Consider the following 24,234-nt stretch of genomic DNA (forward strand, 5'->3'; position numbering starts at 1 on the left):
GCTTCAGGTCTGGCTCAACAGTACATGCCTGTCTGACATATGCTCCTGAACCGTTCGTGACTCTTTCTTGGAACCAACAAGGCATGACAAAAAAAACATGAAACCTTCTGGAACAAATCCGGCAGCGAGGCAAGTTCGGCAGTGAGAAACAACGTAAGACTATGCTAGGAAATCACCTACCTACCGTGGAATGCATCTCGTCACAGTTGAAACGGCCGGATTTGTGACTGTCACAGTGCATTCCATCATCAGACGCCGTTGCAGTCGAGATTTCGCCATCGATGTTACCTCAACGTGACAGCCAGATCTGCCTGGCCCCCGTGGTATGATTTACCGGGATTTCTGTTCCTACCCAGGAGGAAAGGGAAGAAAAACACAACAATGGCCCGTAGGAATCATCCGCTACCGCTCAAGGAGCCACTTTTACCGTGCTAATGTTACTTGACAGCTCTTAGCAGAGGGCCAGAGGCGGTGGGATGCAACATTAGCGGCGTTGCGACCCAAACATTTCTCCAGTTTGGTCGTTACCCCTCGTGGAGTTTCACACCTTTTTGACGTTTACGCATTGAACGCAGTGGCCAAAACGCAACGGTTCAGGTTGTCACGGGCTTTCTGTCACGGCTGACGGGGTTCTCTAGATAAGTAGATAACATCTTGGTTACCGCATTTGGATTCATCTTTTACCCCAGCAGTTCGCCAAAGTTGACAGCTGGATATGTCGGGTTCCTGACGATCCTCGAAATCCTAGGCTGCTAGTCTTCGTCGCCGCTGTCCCATTCGACGAGGTGCTCCTCGTCGTTGAGAGCCAGCTGCACAAAGTGCCGCACCCATGCCTCGTCGACTTGATTCAGTTGGCCTCCGCCTCCTCCCGCTGCAGGAGGCGGCTGGCCGTTCTCCACATTATGACCATTCCGAGCATTCCTATTGACCGGATGGTTCTGGCCTTGTCCCCGTTGTCTGTTATGCTGCCGGTTGATCCCCGGGACCGCTTGCCCGCCGCCCCTATGATGGCCTCGACCTCCAGGACCCTGTCGACCTTCGTTCACCGCCTGACCGGCGCCGCGACCACCACCTGCAGGTGCTGCTGCAGGTTGGCGATTGCCTCCTCCTCCACCACGACCTCGAGCCGCAGGCGCGTTACCCTCGATGCGAAGCACTAACGGACCCTCGCGAGCGACTCGCTGCTCCGCCTGTTCGGCATTTCTTGGAGCCGCCTGCGGGGCGGCATGTGCCGCCGGTTGTTGGCGCGCAGCTGCTGCGGGCGCTGCTGGCTGCGGTGCTGCTGGTGGTGCATCCTCCACATCAGCTTCGGATTCGTCATCCGATTCATCCTGGTCCTGCGCTACGATCTCCAGATGTTGCCCGTACTGGCCCGGTGGCACATTCGCGTTGCGCAACGCGTCCCCGCCGCCGTAGGCAATCCCCACGTCCGCACCGTCGCCGCCCTCCAGCTCCCAGAGCCGCATGTAGCAGCCATTGATCTCGCCCCCAGGCTGCATGTTGAAATGGCGGTAGGGATTCGACGGGTCTAGCCACGCGGAACACAAGTAACAGAAATGGGTCTGACAGCGGAAGCAGCGCATGTGGTTGCAGCCGTGTGTCTTCTGGCAGGGAGAGGCGCACGTGGGGCACGGAGTGGTATGCATCTTGAGGTAGTCCAGAGACGCCTTCTCCTCCTCCGTGATCTCCCCCTTGCGCTCCTTGGGCACGCAGTACTTGAACTCGCCATGCCACGACTGTCCGCACCGCGAGCAGAAGGCGAAACTGCAGTCCTCGCATATCGCAAGCAGATCTTGGCGGTAGTCAGCATACGACTTGCCCGCGGCATTCTCTTCATCCGACTCGTAATCCGAATCCGCAGCAAAGTCGAGGCCTTGCGGCTTCTTGTGTTTCTTCGATCGCGCGGCCCCCTGACACCACGATCGAGGACAGTAGACTGTGTTTTTATCCGATTCCAGCTCAGTCTTGTGCTTGAGCGTAACGTAGCGTTTGACCACGTCCTGGTCGAGGGGTATCTGAAGCAGTTCGCTTGGGCTTATGAACGTTTTTGGCTTCCGTCTCTTCCCACCCGCCGCTTCTCTCGCCTTGACTTCCCGTTCCTCGGCACACTTAGGCTCCAAGCAGCGCACTGATGCGACATCGCCTTCAGTGATGGCATTGTTGTAGAAGTCCTGTAGGCACTGTATGCAAAATACATGCCCGCAGTCCAGCATCCGGTGACAGACGGCGCCCTTCTTGGGATCTGGTTGAGCATAACCATATCAGCCCGCGATCCAACCCGTAGTATTTAGCATACAAAAGACTTACCTAAGCATATGCCGCAGTCGAAGGTCTCCTTCTCAAAGGCTCTCCGCTTGGCCATGTTGTCATAGTCGAGGATGGCGATCTTGTGTTCTGGCGATACCTCCAGAGCGTTGTTCGTGGCCACCAGCCCAAAAACGTCACCGGCTGCCTGCTGTACATCGTCGATGCAGTTGAAGACGACCTGGTCGCGGCCCATCTCTTCCCACAGCCGTTCGGCATTGCCCTCCAGTCTCTTAATGATCTCGGTCGGTAGCCATGGCGGCGAGGTCGATATGCTGAGGCTCGGCGGCTTCGCTTCGGGATAGCCCTCGGGCAGGGCCACGCGCAGTGCGAGAGAAGGTAGATTCGACAGCTCTTGAGAGTCGATGGTGGCGTCGCTGACGGCGGATGGTGCTGCCACGGCTGCCAGGTTTTCGGTCTCCGGATGGGGGGCCGAGTCGGAGGAGGCAACGGCCGGGAACTGGACCACGACAGGCTTGCTCAGGCTCACGGGCACCTCGATGGTGAAGCTGTACGGGTCATCATCGTCGATGCGGATTTCTTCTGGGTAGATGGCGGCAATGGTGGAAAGCTCGACCGCGCGGACGTCCTCGTCGTCGTCCATGATAAACTAATGCTACCGGCCCTCTAAGCGATCGACAAGCTGGTATAATCGTGTAACGGCGCGCATTCTAGGATCGTGGGCGACGGAGCATGTGGGAGAAGAGGCAAAAGAAAAAGAGGTTGACTTTGGCGGCGCGGTATGGTGAAAATTAAAGTGGTTTTCGCGTCCAACCTGGGTCTGGGATATTTCCTGGGGTTTGCCACTCTTGGTTGTTGTGGGAGAGAGCGATAGTATGACGGCGGCGTTGGCTGGTTGGATAAAATAAACTGGGTGAGGTTTATTAGGCTGCTACTCCTTGGTAAACCCGACACTACTGTGGCCTCATAATAGATGCATGCATGCATGCATACAGACAGGAGGATCAATAGAGCGAGGTGCGCGCGCGCACGCGTGTGTGTGTGATGGAGGTGGTTAGGACGAGCCGGTGCCTTTGTAGCAGCACTCGGGATTTGGCTGGTGGGTTTGTGACTGGCGGCAACGGCACCGGACATCGGAACCTCGAGCTACTTCTTGACGATGGCTCGGAACAAGCCGTCGTCAACGCCCGAGGATTGATCCAAGACGTTATAAATAAGACTGTTGGCAGTACACCGTTGGTGTCGTGGTTTGTGTTTTCTCAACGTATTCCTCAAGAAAAGAAAAACGAGAGACAAAAGGCCGATGACGTAGATGTAGTCTTTCTGATGGTGAGGTTGCAAAGATGAGAGAGAGAGAGAGAGCAGGTTATGTAAGATGTAAGTAACCACAATCTTTAGGTAAGAGGTGACATGCAGTGGGAATCGGGCGACACCACTGGACAGTCTGGACCTGCATCAATAGGACCCTTATTGCTTTAATAAGCCTTTTCTGCTGCGTGCCAGGAGACCCGAGCCTGAGAAACTGGACTTCTGCTCCGGATGACTCATTCATTCACCAGTTGCAATTGGCTTCCTCGGCTTTCCTTTGCCAGCAAGCACTCGCTGCAAGCCAGCTAGCCATGACGAAATGCAATGGAGGGGTCGTCGGTCTTTCCATGTTGTCTTTGCTGTTCCAGAACCCGTTGCTAATCAATCTGGTGGACTTGATTGGGCAGCTGGTGGAGCAAGGAGCTGGCCGAGAGGCAGCATCAACGCTATAATTTTTAGCGCCGCTGGCCTTGCGATTCCAGACCAGCGACGCTTCTCTGAACCAGGCATGTGCTCCTTGGAAAATCGACCTCTCGGTTTCCTTCGACACGCTGCCACCACCTACCTACCACAGCAAACATCTCGAGTGCAGCTGCTGGAACTGTAGCAACCATACCCGTCTAGACAAACCCTATACAATGTCCGACGAGGCGCCTCTGGCGTCCCTGTCTCTGACGCATGTGCACTATGTATGTGTACTCACTCTCTCTCCCGATCCCACCACCGCGTTCGGCTGGAATGATGCTTCCACCCGATGCCTCCGAGGCAGCTCGTGCTAACCAATTGCTTCCTTTACTTTCTATAGGACCCCTCCGACCCGGTCTCATACCTGTGCGCCTGGCTCGCGCTCGTCCCGCAAGGCCTCTGCGTCGTGTACGCCACCCTCGTCTGGTCGACGCGCGAGGCCGAGGTGGCGCTCATGTTCGCGGGGCAGCTGCTGTGCGAAGCCCTCAACTTCGCCCTCAAGCGGCTGATCAAGGAGGAGCGCCCGCGCCGCATGTACGGGAAGGGGTACGGCATGCCCAGCTCGCACGCGCAGTTCGTCGCCTACTTCGCCGTCTCGCTCGCCCTGTTCCTGGTGGTGCGCCACCGGCCCGCGACGCCGCCCACGACGGGCCAGAGGCGGAGGAACCACACGCCCATGAGCCTGCCCGAGCGGGTCGCGTGGAGCCTCGGCGGCCTCGGCATGGCCGCCGCCGTCGCTTGGTCCCGCATCTACCTCAACTACCACACGGAGAAACAGGTGCTGGTCGGCAGCGGCGCGGGCGCGGCCAGCGCGGTCGTCTGGTTCGTCATCACCAGCATCCTGCGGCAGTCGGGCTGGCTGGCTTGGGCGCTCGACCTCCCGCCGGCACGGTTTCTGCGGGCCAGGGATCTCGTCGTCGAGGAGGACCTGTGCCAGGCTGGGTGGGAGAAATGGGATGACAAGATGACGGCTCTCAAGGCGAAGAAGGGACTCAAGAATCAATGAGAACGCGTTTTATCTTGCCTCGTTAAAGGGTCGTTTGGGGAGAGTAGCAGGGCTGCTTGGTGTAGTATATGGAAACAAATACCCAGATATATATGTGTTGCTTGACGCTATCACGCATCGATTGGTTCCTGTGCACTGCAGCCTCTCGGCGTCCATGACTTTGAGTATTCTCGACGTTTTTTCTTTTTCTTTTTCATGAATATACGTAGGCTAAGCTGCGCTTGCGAATTCTCTGCTGGAAGGAGGAGCTTGCGCCATTCCTTGTGCGTATTCCAGCTGGTAACCTTCAGAACTGGTTCTTGAGTCCACCGGATTTGGCTCCGTTCACTGAATGGATCATGTTGTATCATTGGCTCGTACGAAGTACGATACAGTCCTGTCCGATATGACTTCCAATAGTCGCCCTGCAAGTCAAATGTCATGCAAGGCCCTAAACTACCACACACGGGGTATGCAGCATGGTGAATGGGTTATAGTAGAAAGCCAGTCACACACGTCGGGCAGTGTGCCCTTGTCTTGGTCGAACCTCATGGTTCCATATGGCACCTTGCAGCCCAACGATCAGGCCTTCTGTCTGGCACAAGTATGTGAAAGATGATTGTAATTAAAGGTGTCCCCTATGTAAAAAGGACCATGCGCTTGAAGCATAGCGGCAGAGCAGAGAGGAGCAGAATAGTAGTCTATGTACCGGTTCAAAACTTGCTTCAAGTACCAGACTGTATGAGGCGGGTGTGTGTGGACTGACTGCAAGAGCTTCGTTCCAACTCTGGTAAAGCTGTTCAGCGACATACCATTCTTATGCGACTTGACTCGTTGGGACTTTTTGCTGCCTCGCGTCGGCCGGACGGTACTGGCAGACTGTTCGTCTGGGATATTGCCATGGGTACATGGACCAAATAGTCCCTGCTCTACGAGAAAATGCGTCCGAGTTTGTTGGAAGAGAGAAAAGAAGAGGAAAAAAGGGGAGGAAAAAAACAACAACCAACAACTTACCATTCGCCAAATGTCTAGATGCACTGCCCCGGAGCCCCTCCTTCTCTATATTGCCAGCTCCTTATATCCACTATCGTTGACTCGAACCTTGGAAGTCAAGCGGAAGCATACACAGCCTGCCGGTGGAGGTGTTGAATCAGGTTGGCCGAACATGCAGATACACTCAGTGTCGGATCCGACTTGGTTGCGGAGGGGAAATTCGAGATCCAATTGGCCGACGTGTTGTTCTGCAAGCGGCCTTCATTTCACTGCACTGCCTCCCTATCGAATCTATCTGTAACGACAGAGAGGGGGGTGTACCAAGGAAGCAAAATTCGTAACGTAAGTGGCGTCTCTTGTCATCGTTGATAACTCACTCACATGGATTATTGCAAATCCTCCGCGCATGAGATAGAAAGAGAGAGAGAGAGAGCGCGCTACGGGGTAGATCTCCACCACGTCGCCATCATCCGGGTGTACCTGAACGCAATAGTATGTTATATGATGTTACAGACGCTCAGACGTTTCTGAAAAGGAAAGAAAAAATAGTAATGTAAGCGGGATCGGACCGCTGCGATTGGCTCATTGAAAAGGCCCTCTCACAAACTAGATACTCGATCAGATTCGTCTCATGTGTAATCTGGGGTATCTACAGAAATAGATGAGATAGACAGATGGTACCCAACCGCATCTCTTCCTTCGTCCGAACAGAAGATCTGGTGGGTTCACTCAAAGCCAAACCGCCATGGGGCACACACACGCACACACACACGCCAGTCACCTGTAGTACGTAGTCTCGAAGAGGAGGTGGTTGATGGAAAATAACGACAGAATTTAGATTGTGCCTCTCCCCTCCCTCGCTGATCTATAACCAAATACTTCTTCCGCGTTGGATTCGCCCACTTTCCAACCACATGACTGACTTGACAGCAACATGAGATTATAACGGTGTAGATGTCACAAAGAACAGATGGGATGCTATAGGATTGCGCTCACATCTGGGCGAAGGGGCAACTACCTCCCATCTCGGCTTTGCCGTTCCCTCCCCGGCCCTCTATTTGCTCCCTTACCCCTTTGGTATATCGATGATGCGATCCTGCTCTGACAGCTCTCCCTCCCATCTAGTTGTAGTAGTAGTCCCATTTCCCAGTTCATCCCTTTTGCATTTCCTCGGCCCGCTCCTTAAAAATTCAATCCAACCAGCCCATCAATTGTACATACAGACATAGACATACACTTGCGCCTCCAAACGCTCTTTCCCCCTTCTCCCAATGCATGACTGATCCACATCGCACGGCACTCCTTTGGTAGTAGTAGTAGTAGGTAGGTAAGGTAAGGTAGAGGAAGAGTGATGGATTGACGCAAAAATAAAAAAGACAGGTAAAGTAAAATAATCAGCCGGCTTTGTTCAGGTATCACATATGCCCTGCACAACGCCGCTTCGGTCGTGAAAGAAAAAAGGATCAAAAGAAAGAGTTTGGTGGTCGTTGGTCGGGGCTTCCCCCTTTTATCAAAAGAGATAAAGGGGGATAAGATGAGAGGTGTGTGTGTGTGGAGAGTAAAAAAGGAGTGTGCGCGTGCTCTGGTCGGAAAGGTCGAAAAGGAGTGGAAAGAGACGGAAGAATAAGTAGTAATTATGCCGGTCGGGCGATGACACGACGTGGTTGATGGTGGTATTCTGCAAAACGAAGGACTACGGGGGTCGTTACGAAGCCCTCCGAGTTGCCAACGAAGCAGCAAGGCAGTGCAGTAAGTGGTGCGCTGAACAAAAAAAAGAGGAAGACTTAGATCCAGTCCGACCGGGCGTCTTTGGTCCCGGCAGCCGCGTCCGAGTTGCCACGGTTCCTCGGCTGCGGCGGCGGCGAGGATGGCGGGTCATTGTGCAAAGGGCTGGTGTTGGAACGCTTGATGGGCACGTTGAACCCTACGCCCCTGGGTGACGGGGTCTTGCTCTTGGTCGGGCTGTTGGGCGAGTAGACCGTGGGGCTGAGCGTGAAGCCTCCCAGCGTAGGCTCTTCCTCCTTCGGCGGCTCAGGAGTCTGGAAGCGTGCCGAGTCTACAAACGGATCGTCGTTGGGCACGTTCCGCCGCGAGGGCTCCTCGCTTGCCGCTGGGGCGTTGGATAGCGGGCTTGGCTTCACAGCGGGATGGGGATACTCGAGGTTGTGTACCCTCTCCCTCTCAGCCTGGGTGGGAGCGTTGTTGACCATGGGAGGCATGTCATTGACATTAGAGAATCGAAGGCCGATCTGCACTGTGGCAGTTGAAACTAGAGACGACTCTCTTCGGTGGCGGGAGAAACCCATCTTCGGCGGTGGTTTCAGGGTCTCGTAGATGTCCTCATACAAGTCTTCCGCGTTCTCGTCAGGGGTGGCGCGGTGTACGTTTATTTCGGGACTGTAGGTGGTGGTAGGTAGAAGTGCGACCGAAGTCGTGTCTGGGTTGTTGTTGTTGTTGTTGTTGTTGTTGGGGTTTTTGTTTGGGAATAAAGAGTAGGATGTCGATCGTTTGTGACCGTGCCCGCCAGCTTCCTGCGTTGCGGGCAGCTGTGCAGGCTCAGGGGCTCTTGGCTCATTTGGCGTCGGAGTGTAGACGGCGTGGGAGCGTAAAGGATTGGGCTGGCTAAAGTTGAAGTACTCGGCCGGTTGAGATTCCACGGCTCCCTCCTCAACGTCTCTTCCTGCCGGAACCAAGTTTTCTTGGCTCTCAGCTTGCTTTAGTGTTCGAGGCTCACCAACGGGCTTCTCAATCTGGCTCGAGAAGTAATTGTCGCTGGGGCTGGGTCCCCGGATCTTATGCTTAAGCTTTTGTCGTTCATACTCGGCTTGCTTGTCTCTTGGCCCAATGGTGGAGATAGTGTTGGACCGGAGGAACAGATGAAGACCACCTGTTATGAGACCTGAAATGTTGGACACCACTGTCGAGATCATCGAAAGCGTCAAGGTCATGTCCGAATCGCCGCTGCTCGGGGTCGACACTGTCAGGCAGAGAAAGAATGGGATCATAAGGATCTGCAGGTGCTGTTAGTGAGCGGCCATCGCTAGCAAACGAAGCCGTAGACTTACATTGGATATCATGCCCACTCCAAGGTAGTATACCATCCTCGAGGCGAGGACTCTCTCCGTTGTCTCAATAGTGGCGTGGCGGGTCAATTGGATGAAGACGGTCAAGGTACTTGCAGCCAGCACAGCCGAGATGAGCGTGAACAAGATGAATCCTCCTTGAGCCCATTTTGCCACAAACCAGAATAGAGATGCGTAGCAAATATTGGCGGCGGCGTTGAAGAAAGCCACGAGCCCTGTGGCTAAGAGCATAATAACGAATGAGGCGAGACAGATAGCGACAGTCCATTTGCCTCTCGAAGGGAACGGCTTCGACCTCACGCCACGGAATGTGACCTCGAGAGCAAACACCACTTGTAAGAATGGCACGATAAAGATAGCTAGAAGTGGTCAGCGGCCTCGTTGCCTGAGAAGGTGGATCTGAAAAGCACTCACCTGGCCACATGAATTGGGAGATGAGGGAGCATCCCTTTGCAAATAGCGCATCCAGGCCTTTGGATTGAGATACAGCAAATATTATGCCCTGGACGGTGATACCCAGAGACAGAATGAATGGGTAGGTTTCGGTGCCGCGGACGACAGTGAGTATGTTTACCCTAAAGCCAATGTTAGTCTCGATGGCATGCCCACGAAGCCGGCAGACGGCGGATGGCTTACTTGTCGGTCGGCCGTTCCTTGTTTCGTTTCGCTTTGGAATAGCAGTCGTAGAGAATGCCCATGGCGGTGGCGAAGGCCGCGATGGTGTTGAAGACGGCGAGGACGATGGTGGACGTTCGTATCGACCTCGCGGCCTCGAGCTTGAACTGATTAATAACAGCCAGTGTCGTATTACTGCCCGCTGCCTGTGATAACCCCATCGAGCCTCCGGAAGAGAAGTTCGTGTTCGCCGACCAGGTGCCGCCGTTGAGGTGGCGACCTGCAAGATCATCGAATGTCGACATTGTTGCGGCTGATCACCTGGGGGTGGTGATGAGAGCCTTGAGGATCCTGATGGTCGAAGTGAATCATTTAATCCATGAAGGCGGCAGGACGATGGGTCGCGGACTCAATGATACTGGATACGACGGCAGTGGATGAAGGGAATAGGAAATATAGTTATGGTCACTATGAGATAGAATGAAGATGGACTAGCCAGACACGCAAAAAAGAGGCTGGATCACAGACCAGACGAAACAAATCCTGAACCAGCAGATGGATGGCGAAAAAGATCTATCAGAGAAACGAAAGATTGCAGCACCCTCGGGGTAACTGGGACAAGTGAGATGTGGAAAGAGGCACGCTCCAGGCCGCAAACCAGTCCGAAGGGAAAGAGACAAGAGTTGCCCAGATGCATGAAAGACATTTGCAAATAAGGGAACGGCGTCTCTGCTAGTGCTAGCCTCTCTGCCAGGGTCACTCTCCGAACAAGGTCCCCGCGCGGGTCTCAGATTTCCGGCTTTGCGCCATGAGCTAGCATCTCAGGTTGTTCAAGGGTGTCTATCGTCAGCACATGTATATTTTGGGGTGTAGAAGCGGAGACACCGGGCGTTCTCGCTCGAGCGGACGCGCCTGATTGGCCATGGGTTTCACTCTGGCCGTTTTCCAGACGAGCCCGGACGAGAGAAGATGCTGGTCGAGGACGGTACAGAGAGTTCTCTGAGGGCCTCTGAGGGCCTCTGAGGGCCTATGCGGGTCTCTGCTGGGCTGCGTCGAGCTGTGGACGGGAGAGCTGCATGCGTTCGAAGGATTACCGGACATGGACGCCCCGTGCGGCAGCTCTGGGATTGGGTTTGCTGGCCTGGCGGGCGCCGTCATGAACGCGCTGGCAGGCTGCGAGGCTTGCAGAGAGAGAGAGAGAGAGAGGGAGGGAGAGAGCCAGGAGGACAGGCATGGCATTGTGTGGCGATGGGGTCATGAAGCAGTGCTGTTACAACGTCATGTTTCGTCGAGTCGCTAATGGTGCCGATAAGGTTGAAGTTGAGCCTCAAGGAGTGCAGATTAGCCGCAACGGGTCTAGGTCGGGGCTTTTTGTTGCAGGCCCCGGTCGCTATCCTGGAGCGGTTCTTGTAAGTTGATTGGCTGCGGCCCCTGCAGCCCACTGAGGGACCTGTCATACCCTGGTCGCGATGGGCCCCCGGTGGGCTTGGCAGGCGGATACCTCCCGTCTGAGACTAAGTAATCACAGTCGAGTACTCGGCGAACGACACATCAAAGACAGCCTCTCCAACCTCCAAGACAAAACGGCATCATCCGTTTCCCGGTTTTTCTTTCTTTCCCAAAATGTCTCTCATGACATCGCAGCGACGGCAGACCTCTTACGTCGTCAGCTCTATGGGGAGCTGTGGGCAATGCGCGCAAACAACCAACGTCTTCGTGAGCAGGCTCTAGTGGAAGCCGTTAAAGACACCGTTGCGGCAGTGGCACCTCCTGACCCACCCGCATGATACGGCTGACCGAATCCAGGTTGCTCGTAGTAACGCTGCTCGAGAAGACCTGCCCATTGTTAGATTTGAAAACCACCGTGTCTCTCGCATCTATACTATCCTGGGCAAGGTCTGCCAAGGCAGGTAGCAGTAGACACAACCCTTCTGGCCCGAGTCATGCCATGTAGAGGAATACCTGCAGTAGGCAAACGGATTTGATTTCAATGGTGCCACTGTACCTAATCTGCCAGGGCGAACTCGTTGCCATTCCAGCATCGTGTGTGCTTGTAGCACCGTACACACGCCAGCCACCAGCCCTCCTCTTCTTGCCCATTATCCACCTGATGCCCAAGGCGTATCAGAAGACTCGGCCTGTGCATCCTTGAGAGCCCCTGCGCCAACATGGGCTGGCGCTTACCAGCCAAAAAGGTGCCTGCAGCTTGACGTGAGCCCGGTCTATCAGTGTCATCTGAACATGTGACGAACTTTACACCATCAAATATAGTATTACTATGTCGCTATTGTGTTGAACGAGAACCCATCTCCGCGCCAGGAATAGCAACTGTAACCACCCTCAGTATTCCCATACACACACACACACAGAGAGAGAGAGAGAGAGGAAAGCACAGGTAGGCTAGTTCCGCTCAAGATGGATGTTAGCAGTGAAGCGACTGGCGAAACACGTTTTGTAAACTGGATGTCTTCACAGGATTCACCCACTACCAAGACGACATCAAGCCCAGAAGCTAGATATGATTCCCGATCGTATTCCAGGCGAAAGATATCGGTATCGGTGCTTCCTGTGTGATGAGGGGTTATGTACACCAAGGTCAGGGTTACGGGGCCCATGATCTCAGCTGACCCCCCTCAAAGCTCACATCTCACTCACTTACATCCTGGGCAACATGATTCATGCGATCGGGAAGATGGCCTATACCCCGCGTCAACCATCTCGTCCAAGCTGGAAGGAACGTGGTCGATCCGAGATGATGAGTACTGAAGGAACGCCTCCTCGACTGGGTGGCCATTATGCTTGAGTCCTGTGATCGATATCCGGTTCCGCAACAGAATCTGCCATCCGAACAGAACGCTGGCTTGCCACGTTCCCGATTAGCCCCTGCAAGTCTTGCCTTCTTCTTAAGGCTTGTTGGCCGTGGCAATCTTGAGACCAAGCCACTCCATCATCAAGCCTTTTTTCCTTGGCTAAAAGACAAAATGCGCCTTTGGTTCCTGGTTTCAGCAGAAACATATCGTATATTGGGAGCACGGCCTTGGATGCATCGACGTCAGTACTGATATATCGGCCGGCTAGCCCCAATTCAAGCCGTACTGCCCAATCCTTTACAACGGCATCCGCATGTGCGCTTGACGTAGACCCTTCGGCCCAAGGGGCAAGCATCCGACAGACGCCATGAAAGACTGACTGCTCAGAGACATCTCATTAACACGAGACAGCACCTTGCCGCTGCCACTTTGTTCTCGGCGGAAGCTTGCCTAATTGTAAATGCAGGCTTGGACCTTGACACGCGTGGTTGCTGAACCCAAGGCTCGGCAGGAACTGTTAGTCATGCTATAGGGGTAGCATATGTGGGTGGCAGTGGCCAATTCCAGTCTCGCTCCAGTTCAGCTACGCCACGATGGTAGGCAAGCTACCGATTGGATACAGAGTAATACGTATGAACATGTCGAAAGTTTTATGTTTACAGCATAGGTAAACTTAAGGGGATCTCACACCCACACAATATCCGTTCTGAATCGGGATCGTAAAATTTTTGGCGGAACCACATGTTTGTAGTAACGTGGGAATAGGTAGCATGGAGATCAGGACGAGAAACAAAACAAGCGTAAACAAAACAAGCGTGGGTAGGACTTCATAAGTGCAGGTGGAGGGCAATGAACCATTTGATTACAGGAGCTATGCGGTGAGTAAAGGTATGGAGAGTCAATTCAATTGTACCGAGTCCCAGGCCGTGGCTTATCGATAAGATGCCCTGAGCTGGCAGCTGGCGGCTAGCTGCAGACTGCGAGCCAGTTGTCCAGAGAGCCTGACCAAGTTTAGGTGCCTTAGATACCAGGTGTCAATGCGGTCGGTCGGAGCACGGAAACACACCAACCAGCAGCTATCTGCCGCAACAATACGTCTGACACCAACAAATTGCACACTACATACACAATCCATCGAACATCATCATCATTGCCTAAACCTTGCTGGCCCTGATAGAATCATGGTGGACTTTTGTTTTCGCAATCATGCCTTTGCCCCATACCATGATTACTATTGTCTCGCCAAGCGCGAGGCATTCATCCGATCAAAACTGGACAAGCAGTGTCGCGGTTGGCAATGATCCCAGATGACCTGACTTGACCTGACCTGCCTACCTATTTTACCCACCCGCTTGATCACATCAACAGGCCGCCTTGTCGTCCTTATTTTTCTTCAATTCGGCCCCCCCATTTATCGCCAGGACCTGAGCGACCTAATGCGGTTGCTTGGAGGTTGAAGGCTGCGTTATGGTACTTCTCGAATCCCCGAACCGGAGCACTCGAACCACAACCAGTTCGCCATGGCATAACTCAATAAACGATCCTATAGCTGGCAGGTTCATGAGATGGGTTGAAAATCACTGGAGTTGGTGTTGAATCCCGGTTCTCGACATTAGCATCGCGAGAACCGGGTTCTCTCCACGATGTTTGATTTCTGTTACGTTGATGCTTGCCATGGCGGTTGGGCCGACTTTTAGGAGGCTCGGCATCACGGTCCCCCAAGGACTTCACCGCGTATCATATTACAGAAGCTTCCTCTGTTTCTTGGTTCACTTTGGAAGGTCTCTTCATCTGCACGATCTGTGCTTGGGTCGTGCAGTTAGCGAGGGTTGTTCACGGTGTAATCACCTCTATAGCTTGTGTCTTGGAGATTTAAGCACTGCTAAGGCGGGATACCGCGCCCCGAGCTCTTCAGCCTGCGCCATCCCGGACGAAGTTGGCACAGCATCATCGAACCTCGAAAGCGACCTCCACTATCTTCACTATACATAGCCGACTTTATCTGACAGTTACCCGCTCATGTCGACTTCCTACGCTGACGGGCAAATCAGCAGCCTCCTGCGCTATCGCTACATCAACCTGCGAGTTGTCGACGGCAGGCCGGCTTTCACGTTCTCAGACATCGAAGCAAAAACCGCCCCTGCACCAGGTCCCCTCATGGAAACGACACTTCTGTTCTGAGCCTCCAGTGCTAACCTGCGTATCGCAACTGTGGAACTGGAGGTCGGAAATCCGATTTGCCTTCTTGGGAAGCAAGGAAATCGAGATTTTGTGATGAAATGATTCCTTGCCCTGACAAGCATACTCCGGGATCCTCTGCTTGCAAATCCCACCCGTTATCAATTCCGGGTTGCACTTCTATCGCGCTCGCTTAACAGCATGATCTTATTCGCATTCAACCGACAAGGCAGATTGCGGATTCGTAGGGAGAATCAACATTCCCAAAAGCTGGGACAAATCGTCACTTGCCGGGGCTAGTTAAAACGCTGTGCTGACTGCAAGGCTTGTCGGTGCAATTACGGCTGTGTTCTGAGGAGGATGGATGGTATCATGCCGAGTAGCAATCCGTAGATAGCTTTTCGTTGTTGCTTGACTTGACTCGACCATCCACGACAAGGGCTGGCTGCAAGTGTCTAAAGGTGCACCCAAATGCATCGACCGCTGCCGGCCCTTGACAATATTAAAGACTGGGACTCGCGTCTGTTCGTCTATCCAATTTTCGGGCGAGGAAAATTGAAGAAGTCGTAACGGCGCGAGCCAGTTTTGGTGGAAAGGCACCGGCCTGAGATCTGGGCAACCTTGAGACTGGATAACAACTTCGAGGGGCTGTCCACTTTTCAACAGGCCGCAAAGCTGCCAAAGTTTTCTGCCCCGGACACCTTTGCTCTGCCACATTTTTGGTCAGACAACAACACAACAGCACGGAGAGACTCGGCAAAGTCCTGACAGCCTTCAAATCGACAGGCAAGCTTGACCGGCTGAAGTGCTGTATTCCGGCTGGTATACAATACTGCCTGCTGCTTGCTCACTTGCTGGCACCAGACCACACACAGTGGGAACGAGCTTGACTAATTTGTACGAAACCCAAGGTCTCCAGCCACGGTATGCGGCTTGTCCACTAATCTTGCTGCCACAGCACACAGGACCCCCTCCAGTGGCTCTTCCAGCGGCCTGCACCTCGCTGGAAACGGCGTACGGTACCTACTGTACTGTGCCGCCCAGCCAGGCCGCACACGCCAGAAGAGAACACGCGCGAATCAGCATCCCTGCCCGAACTCATTGGGGCTAGCAAATCCCGACTGCCAAAATGGCCGACTTTGATATAGCAGCAGCTGGAGGCGATCAAACCCTCAGAGAGTACAAACACCAACATCATCTACGCCCGATCGGACTGCATCATCGCGAACGCATCCCCGACGACGACCAAGAGTACCTGCATCGCTCAAGCAACAAATATCAACCACACCACGCTGGTGTTTATCCCCCACCTGGAGTTTATCCCCCACCTGGAGAGCTCAATGCTCTCCGAAATGATGCGATGAAACGCGATCGCAGCACCCACGGCGACGACAGCAGAGACCGAGGAAGAACGGACCGACCACCTCCTCGAGGGCCAGCAAGCGGTTCGCATCGCGGAAGGTCGCGGTCTTTGTCGCCTTATTCCAGGCGGGTTCAGTCATTTCGAGATCGGGGCTACTCACGCGACGACGTGCCACCGCCTCCTCCATCTGACGATAGATACGACAGGCATTACGAAGACCGACGAGCACGCGAACGGAGTCCTGATAGGGATAGGCGTGACGACGGCGCCGCCCCATCGAAACGCAAGAAGAGGTCAAGACGTGATCGCAGCCGTCGCCGCGACAGGAAACGCTCCAAGAGACAAGGCCAGCATTACCTGCCTGACCCCGATCAACTAGATTCACATCATCCAAGGCACCGGAGCCGGTCACCTATTTCTGTACACGACGCGGAATTTGATAGAGGAAGGCCATCTTCATCGGCATCTCATCGACCTTCGACGTCCAACAGAGACGATCCTGTAATGGATCGCAGCCTTTCCCCCAGAGCAGATTCTCGGCGGTCTTCGTTCGCTCACGCACATTCTCCACTTCCTGCAGAAAGGCCGCGCAGAGACCCATCAGAGACCGGATCTTATATCCGGCAAACCTCACCAGGCTACGACCATCCGAGAGCTGGCCATCCGCCTTTTTCACCTCGCGATGACAATGGTCCACGCGTTCCCACAGGCCCTTCTGCCTCTCGCAAGAAGAGCAAACGTCGCGACGAGCCACGCTTCGGCAAGCGAGGAGGACCCCCAATATCCGGTGCCAATAGTATCGAGGTGAACTTCTCGCGGAAAGGCGAGGTTCGAAGCAGTCACAATTCACATATGTCACCAGCTTTTCCTCCCCGGCGTTCGAATGACCCACGCCATAATCAATCCCCGCCCCACGTGACTTCTGGCTCGTCTCATCATGGCTCATCCGCACCGCAGTCACCATACAACGGAATGGCCCGCGGCAGTGGGAGTGCCCAGCAGCAATACTCGCCAAATGACCAGCGTCCTCCGCAGGCACCAGCAGGCCCACAAGCTCAACACGACAAAAGACAGTCATCACCCCAACCACCCACAGGGCCAGCTGCCGGCCGTGGTTTCTCGCGTGGTGGCTTTCGTGGAAGTAGCTTCAGCTCGTCTCGTGGAGGTGGTTCACGGGGTAATGGTCTCACTTCTGCGCCCCTCAATGCTCCAACGGGTCCGGCTGCTGGTCGCAATATTCCTAGCCACTCCGGAGAAAACACGCCGCAACAAACCAGTCCACATTATGCAGGCTCGGCTCATTCCGACACAGCTCCCAATTACAATGAGCATTCGGGCGAAGCAAGCCCTACACGGCCACTTCGCGATTCTCACCATGAAGATGCGGGCGCTGAGAGGATGGACGATACCGAGCAGATGCCACCACCAACCCGTGCTCCCCCGACGGGACCGGCCGCTGCAGCACCTCCTTCCGGCCCTAAATTCAGCTTTGCGTTCAAGCCCACTTCCAAGGCCCCGGCCACTGCCCCTAAACCCGAGATTTCGCAGAAATTTAGTGCGACGCCTGCTCGAAGAGATCAACCTGTCGATGACCGAGATCATCGAGATCGAGATCTCCCCCGTGGCACGCCTACTGAACCTGCTTCCTCGAGAGCGCGATCCGACTATCAGCGCAACCGACAGCAGCCGCAACCACAGCAGCAACGCGCGCCTGAGCCTCCCCGTACAAGAAGAGTGAGGAAGATAGTACGACGCCCCAAACCACGTCCCCAGCTGCCGACCGAACATGTTCGCGCCGAATCCGTGTACTTCCGAAAGCCGGGTAACGAATCTGTTGTGGGGTCCGGCACGTACGGCAAGGTTTTCAAGGGGACTAACGTGTACACGAAGAAGCTTGTGGCCCTAAAGAAGATTCGTATGGAAGGCGAACGAGATGGATTTCCTGTCACGGCTGTTCGTGAGATCAAACTGCTGCAATCGCTCAAACACGAGAACATTGTCAACCTCATGGAAGTCATGGTTGAGGATAACAGCTGCTATATGGTGTTCGAGTACCTGTCGCACGACTTGACGGGTCTGCTCAACCATCCTTCATACAAACTTGACCCTGCGGAGAAGAAGCACATGGCCAAGCAGCTCTTTGAAGGATTGGATTATCTGCACGGCAGGGGGTGCTCCACCGAGACATCAAGGCAGCCAATATCCTGGTGAGCAGTGACGGCATCTTGAAACTCGCCGACTTTGGGCTTGCTCGCTTTTATGCGAAGCATCATCGCTTGGACTACACGAATCGCGTCATCACCATTTGGTACAGATCTCCCGAGCTGCTTCTTGGTGAAACTCAGTACACAGCTGCGGTGGATGTATGGAGCGCAGCCTGCGTGCTGGTTGAGATATTTACTCGCCATGCCATTTTCCCGGGCGATGGCACCGAGATCAACCAGCTGGACAAGATCTACGCTATCCTCGGCACGCCTAACAAGGTAGAGTGGCCTGATCTCACCAAGATGGAATGGTTCGAGCTGTTGAGGCCCAACTACCGCAAACCCAACGTGTTTGCCGAAAAGTACAAGGAGCGTGTCCCCGCCGCGGCATTCGACCTGCTCACCTCCATGTTCCATTACGACCCGGCCAGGCGGCCCACTGCTGCCGAAGTTCTGGAGCATGCCTACTTCACGACGGAGCAGCCACCGCCAAGACAAGCTACCGCGTAAGTTTTTCGACATGGCGTATGCGTCATGGGCACAGTGAATATGTTTGCTAACAAGACTGTTATAGGCTGGCCGATATCCAAGGTGACTGGCACGAGTTCGAATCGAAGGCTCTCCGGCGCGCCAAGGAAAAGCAGGAACGCGAAGCACGGCAGGCTGCTAGGGAGGTCAGCCAACGGGAGAAGGACAAGAAGAGGCCCATCGAGGTGCAGGATGCTCGAGAGACGAAGAGACCGCACCTAGAGGGACAGCCACCGGTGGGCGGCGAGGTGACTGCAGGCGAAGCAATGATTGAGTAAATGCCCATAATTGGAGTCGAGTCGGAGGTGCTGCAGTCAGCCATGCCAGGGACGTACACGAAATGGGATCGAGTCATGTTTGGCCGCCCGAGGCTGCTTACATATAGTGGTCCTCTCTGGATCACCGTACCCCGGCGTCGTGGTGTTTTTGGAGGCATTGGGTGGGGAGACGATACGATACTAAGATACTCACAATATGCATGGGGACGGCAGTCTTTTTAGACGGGAGAGAGTTACTGGTTCACATGTGGACGAGGCTGTAGGTTGGTGTATACTAAAGCGATGTTTATGAATGAGCGAATTATGTATTATCTGATGGCTACTACTGGTCACGTCTTGATACGCAGGAACTATTAAGATGTCACGACCAACATGCGCAAATATATATGCCTGGTGTGGTGTGGCCACAACCTCGCTGCCGATATAAAGCAGTGGGCTTCCCATATTGAAGACATGGACACGTAATTATCTAAACTTCAAACGCAATAGAGTTAGCAAAGGCATTCCTATACAGCGTTTGAGAAATATCGGGGTGGCGGCTCGACCAAACTCATGGTCTTTGTGTGTTTTGCTCAGATCAGGTCTCCAATGTAACTTCAACATAACGCTCTAGTTATGTAGATTGTTTAGAGGTTCAGTTGGTGTAATGGTCTTTTCATCATGAAAACAGGGCCAACTAGGTCCGTTGTGTTTTGGGGGCTTGGTTCTTAGAGGGAAAAAGGTGTTTCGGTGGTACATACCATGATCTGCAACATTGCGCATGTGAGCTGAATATTAGCAAAGGTGTCCAGGCTTTTTTTTTTTTGCGGCAGAGCATGCCACGATCCCGAGCCTCCCGAGCCATCTCAATAGAGCGGAAGGGTAAAGGGCAGAAGTGTTCATCAGAAATGATGAAGAAAAAGGAAACGGAGGTTGAAGAAAAATTGAAATGTGTTGATATGGATCCGAGTCATGGTTTTTTTTTTTTTTTTTTTTTCGGGAGCCAGCTAGCGTCGTTCTGTCGAAGTGGAAGAAGGTACGGTAGTACATGTTAGCGACATGTACCTGCCTAAAGTTGGGCTGATGTCGTCATGTCTCAAACGCGCTTTGTCACTCTCCCGTTTTTTTTTTTTTTTTTCAAGGGAATCAGAGAGCCAGAAGCGAGTGCTAAGCATCGGTAGGAGGTAGGTATCAACTCATGCACTGGGGATTGGGCCACGACAGAAAAGCAAGGCGGAAGGAAACCCGCTGTCAATGACCTTCCGTTATTGGACGCTACCTAGTATGGATTGAAGCAGGTTAGCAAGTCGAACTAAGAGGCAGACGATCGTTATTCAGAACCATGTAAGTAAACTGTTGCGTGCTCAGTGCTTCGTGAAGCTCGCATGCTCAAGATTATCTCGTCATTTCGATGCTTGGGTTGGGAGAGAGTGTGTTTGGGCGGCTCAACTTAGTGGCATCCGTATTATTGGTGGGTTTTCATGGCGGTCAGTATAAGCAGTTCAATTCCGCCTGTGTAAGAAATGCTGCATGTTCCTTTGCTTTTGATCGTGGTACCGTCAGTGCCTTGTTCTCGTCGGAAGGTACTTGAAGAAGCGACGGGAGAGGTCGTGTGTTTGGACGGGCCAATGTTACTGGACCAGTTCACACTACGTCCGGCAAACGGTAGTTATCCTGGTCTGCACCTATGCCGTCCGCATGATTTGGAGCAATCAGTGTGGTCCTTGTTGTAGCGGCGAGGTGAAGGGCAACGAGTCAATCGAGATCCCAATTGTACTGCCCATCTGATCATTGGATTGTTATTCCAGCCCGAGTGCTCTGCCAAATAATGAGGGATGGCTGTATTGGGGGTTTTCGTATCGTGAGCGGATGGTGACGGACTGTTGTTTGACGCAAGGCCAATATATCAACCGAAGCCAAGACCCGACAGCGCCTGGAAATGGATTAACTTTTTCCTTGAAAACGTCGCCCGTTATCTGGATAGGAGAATCAAAATAAGCCAGCAGGTTTTCCCTGTGATCCAAAGGACAGGATGGTGTGTGGAAGGTGAGGACGTCCTGGTCAAGGATCAGTTTACCAACAAGATATTTTTCTTTCGGCGTAGCTCAGAGAGATTCCCAGTTGTCATCATATCCAAACATTCGAGAACATGAAGGGTAACGAGAGATGTTAATACACTGACCTGATAGTGAATTGATTAGGCGACTGGTACGGCCTTTGCGCAGATGCTGGTGGCCGCCCAACGAGCCACTGCCATCATCTGATGAGCTATTCTTCGGTAGGCTTACAACCTGAGGAGGTCCTTTTACGCCACTCTCTTTCAACGTTCTCCTTGAGCTGCTCGCAACTTGGCATGATTCTCTCATGCAGTTTCCCAATCGCTCTTTCTGCTACTGCCTGTGCCTTTTCCATCGTTATTTCTCCTCTCCGTCTTTCCAGCCATCGTCCCCTCGTCCCCTTCTCAGAGCCGATACCCGTCCGGACCCATCAATACCAAGGGAGTAGAGTAGGTAACAGAAATTGCGTGTTCAGCTTTGGCTTGCTTCTACACCCAAACCCCCACCACCACTGTTCATTCATTCACACCTTACACGGCCGCCCAATCAAAATTCACGTTACCTACCCATCAACCTTACATTTAACCTTAGCTCGGCCACCCCACGCCAGCTGCAACCTCGCCATCTGTGCATGCCTGGCCTGCTAAAAGCTCCTGGTATCAATGCAACTTCTCAGAAGCGATCCAACCGCATATACACCGAGTGATGTTTTTCTTCTTACCACTTAAGAAGAGAAGGGAAATGAGAATAGGGGACGAGAAAGCCCAACCACCTACGAATCCTCACCACAGGGAGCACGAATCATTCAAGAAACGAAACAGGCTGCGCGGATTGTACCGCCCGCCGGCTGTACGTTGACGTGGCCCGCCAGATTTAGTATACCCGCAGATCTCAGCATCTCAAACGCCCCCCCCCAAAGCACCGGCACCAACCTATCCCTCCCCTGGAATCAGATACAGTTAGTACGTCTCAGCCAGGTCCCTAGAAATGTTGCCGGTCTACCAATCAGCCATTGTCACAACTATATCTAATTTCCAGCACGGGCCGTCGCCTATCCTCACAACTTCCAAGAAAGCCTCCCTCTTTGCATCTCCCAAGCCACGAGTCACACCAGGCTGGTTTGATTTCAATTTTGAGACTGGGGTGAAGGTTGATGATCTATATAGTGTTTTTTTTTTTTTGAATTTATCTGTTGTTTTGCTATGGAAAAAAATCGAAGCTGGTAATAACTAGCTGGTGACATAAAAAATTGAGGCCGTCTTCAGAGAGAGCGCATCATCTCTGGCTGCCCATGGGGTATCTAATCGCACAATATAGTGTGTGGCCCTCTCTTTCTCTCTCCCTCTCTTTCTATACATGACGCAATGCACCTGCCCTTTTCCCAACCCTTGTAAATTACTTGAGGTAGATGCGCAACAAAAAGATATAATGAATAATACAGGCATTGTTGGCTTCCTGGCCGAGAGAGACACCCCTGGCTATCACCAAGTATCCTCCGCCTAAGACCGCCGTTTTGCCAAAGAAGTGAAGTATTGTAGCGGCCTGGCAAATGCACAGTGAGACAGATGAGGAAGAAGACGAAGAAGAAGAAGAGGCCGTGGAAGTGATAAGGAACAATCCAAATTTGTATTAGTTCTATACTGGTGGTACTATGCGAGCTACCGACCAAGAACTTCTTCCACTTGGGTTGCTCGTGTCCGATTGGTTCCGCGGCGCTCTTCTCATCGTGGGCGTCTTGACTCATCGTGATAGTCCCCGTGCTGTAGGTTGCACGTTCATTATATGCGTCAAGGCGCGCGCCATCTCTTCCTCGTCTGTCTCGGCTGCGGCCCGCTGTCTCGCTGAATGGGTTTGGTCGACTGACCCGCCATGCTGGGCATCTATGAGACCATGAGCACCATGGGACCGGCCAAGGTGATCGCGTCGGACAGGACACCCGTCGCCGGGTTGTCGCTGGTCAGGGTCAGGTAGGTGATGCCAGCAAGGTTGCTAGGAGTGGCGCAGTTGCCGTCCTTGAACTCGACGAAAGCAGTGCCACCGGGAGCGTTGGCGTTGGTGAAACCACAGAACTTGGCAGAGGCAGAAGCCTCGCTCTCAAGCTTGACCTGGGTACCGGCAGCGATGACACTGCCAGCAGCAGGAGCGGCCGAAGTCATCTTCAAGGTGGGGAAGGCAGTGAGGATCAGGTTGGAGCCATCGGGACAAGACTTGATGAAGGGCGCGGCCAGAGAGAAGACGGCCTTGGGGCCCAGAGGGGTATCCAGGGCCTGGGGAATGGCAGTGGCACCGGCAGCACCACGGATGAAGGTCTGATGGCGGGCCTCGATGGTGAGGATGGAGCCGGCGGTGGCAAGGATCTTGGGGTCGGAGAGGAGGGGAGCAGCTCCCAAGTAGGCCGACACACCGACGTTCTCGAGGACGGCAGCGGTGCCGACCATGCCCTTGGCATCGGTGAATCCGAAGTTGTACTCGCAAGGCTGGACGGGCTTGACGCCGGCTTGGGCAATGGCACTCTGCAGGAGACCAACGTGCTCCAGCTCGGTCTGGCCAACCTGCTTCAGATCGGCAATCTGGGCGGTGTTCAGGCCCAGAGCAGCGAACTCTGAATCCTTGAACTTGGCGAATCCTTGTTGGTAGAAGGTACCCTCGAGCCACTCCAGAGTAAGGGCGCTAAAACACAGTTAGAGGAATGCTCGATGCGTGACGAAACGAAAGCAGTACTCACAATTGAAGAATGTCAACATCCTGGAGACCGAGAGCCGCCTCGGCGGCAGTCTGTCGCTTTGTGAGTTCGTAGATGCGCTCTTGGCGGGCGGTGAACTTGGGCTGAGCGGGCAGGGCGGTAGCAACGGCGGCCAGGCCGGCCAGGAGACCGGCGGTTTTCATGATGGAAGGCATGTTGTCTGATTATGGGTTTCTTTCTGAAGGTGGTGGAAAGTAGGACGGTCGTGATAGAACGAAAAAGCAAGACTAGCTTGGCTGTTTGTTGAAGGCCCACCTGGGTGATTAGAAGAATTAAAAGTGGTAAAAGAGAGACAAAAGCTAAAATGATCCCAAGAAGCAGACCAGTGCTTTTAATTCGAAGTTGGATGAAGACACGGGATGGGACGAAGAGAATGGGAT

At 53.6% G+C, this 24,234-nt stretch overlaps 5 protein-coding genes across 5 annotated transcripts; 2 read left to right on the forward strand and 3 right to left on the reverse strand.

Annotated features, from left to right (window-relative positions):
• Nucleotides 1–752: 752 nt before the first annotated feature.
• Nucleotides 753–2,908, reverse strand: PG986_002027 (RWD domain-containing protein; the record flags this gene model as incomplete). The annotated part of the gene is made up of 2 exons (XM_066838249.1): nucleotides 753–2,242; nucleotides 2,308–2,908. 2 exons carry the CDS (start codon nucleotides 2,906–2,908, stop codon nucleotides 753–755), a joined length of 2,091 nt encoding a protein of 696 aa, XP_066707142.1.
• A 1,303-nt stretch (nucleotides 2,909–4,211) lies between these two features.
• PG986_002028 (PAP2-domain-containing protein) lies at nucleotides 4,212–5,044 on the forward strand (the record flags this gene model as incomplete). Its single annotated transcript, XM_066838250.1, has 2 exons — nucleotides 4,212–4,262; nucleotides 4,379–5,044. 2 exons carry the CDS (start codon nucleotides 4,212–4,214, stop codon nucleotides 5,042–5,044), a joined length of 717 nt encoding a protein of 238 aa, XP_066707143.1.
• A 2,756-nt stretch (nucleotides 5,045–7,800) lies between these two features.
• PG986_002029 (uncharacterized protein) lies at nucleotides 7,801–10,019 on the reverse strand (the record flags this gene model as incomplete). Its single annotated transcript, XM_066838251.1, has 4 exons — nucleotides 7,801–9,027; nucleotides 9,082–9,458; nucleotides 9,514–9,674; nucleotides 9,736–10,019. 4 exons carry the CDS (start codon nucleotides 10,017–10,019, stop codon nucleotides 7,801–7,803), a joined length of 2,049 nt encoding a protein of 682 aa, XP_066707144.1.
• Nucleotides 10,020–17,037: 7,018 nt separating this feature from the next.
• Nucleotides 17,038–19,075, forward strand: PG986_002030 (uncharacterized protein; the record flags this gene model as incomplete). Its single annotated transcript, XM_066838252.1, has 3 exons — nucleotides 17,038–18,236; nucleotides 18,380–18,775; nucleotides 18,844–19,075. The coding sequence occupies 3 exons, from the start codon at nucleotides 17,038–17,040 to the stop codon at nucleotides 19,073–19,075; spliced, it is 1,827 nt and encodes a 608-aa protein (XP_066707145.1).
• Nucleotides 19,076–22,991: 3,916 nt separating this feature from the next.
• On the reverse strand, nucleotides 22,992–24,009 carry PG986_002031 (Protein rds1; the record flags this gene model as incomplete). The annotated part of the gene is made up of 2 exons (XM_066838253.1): nucleotides 22,992–23,781; nucleotides 23,837–24,009. The coding sequence occupies 2 exons, from the start codon at nucleotides 24,007–24,009 to the stop codon at nucleotides 22,992–22,994; spliced, it is 963 nt and encodes a 320-aa protein (XP_066707146.1).
• Between the last annotated feature and the right edge of the window lie 225 nt (nucleotides 24,010–24,234).

Source organism: Apiospora aurea (genome assembly GCF_038362705.1).
Source record: "Apiospora aurea strain CBS 24483 chromosome Unknown utg000001l_segment0_segment0, whole genome shotgun sequence".
Taxonomy (NCBI): domain Eukaryota; kingdom Fungi; phylum Ascomycota; class Sordariomycetes; order Amphisphaeriales; family Apiosporaceae; genus Apiospora; species Apiospora aurea.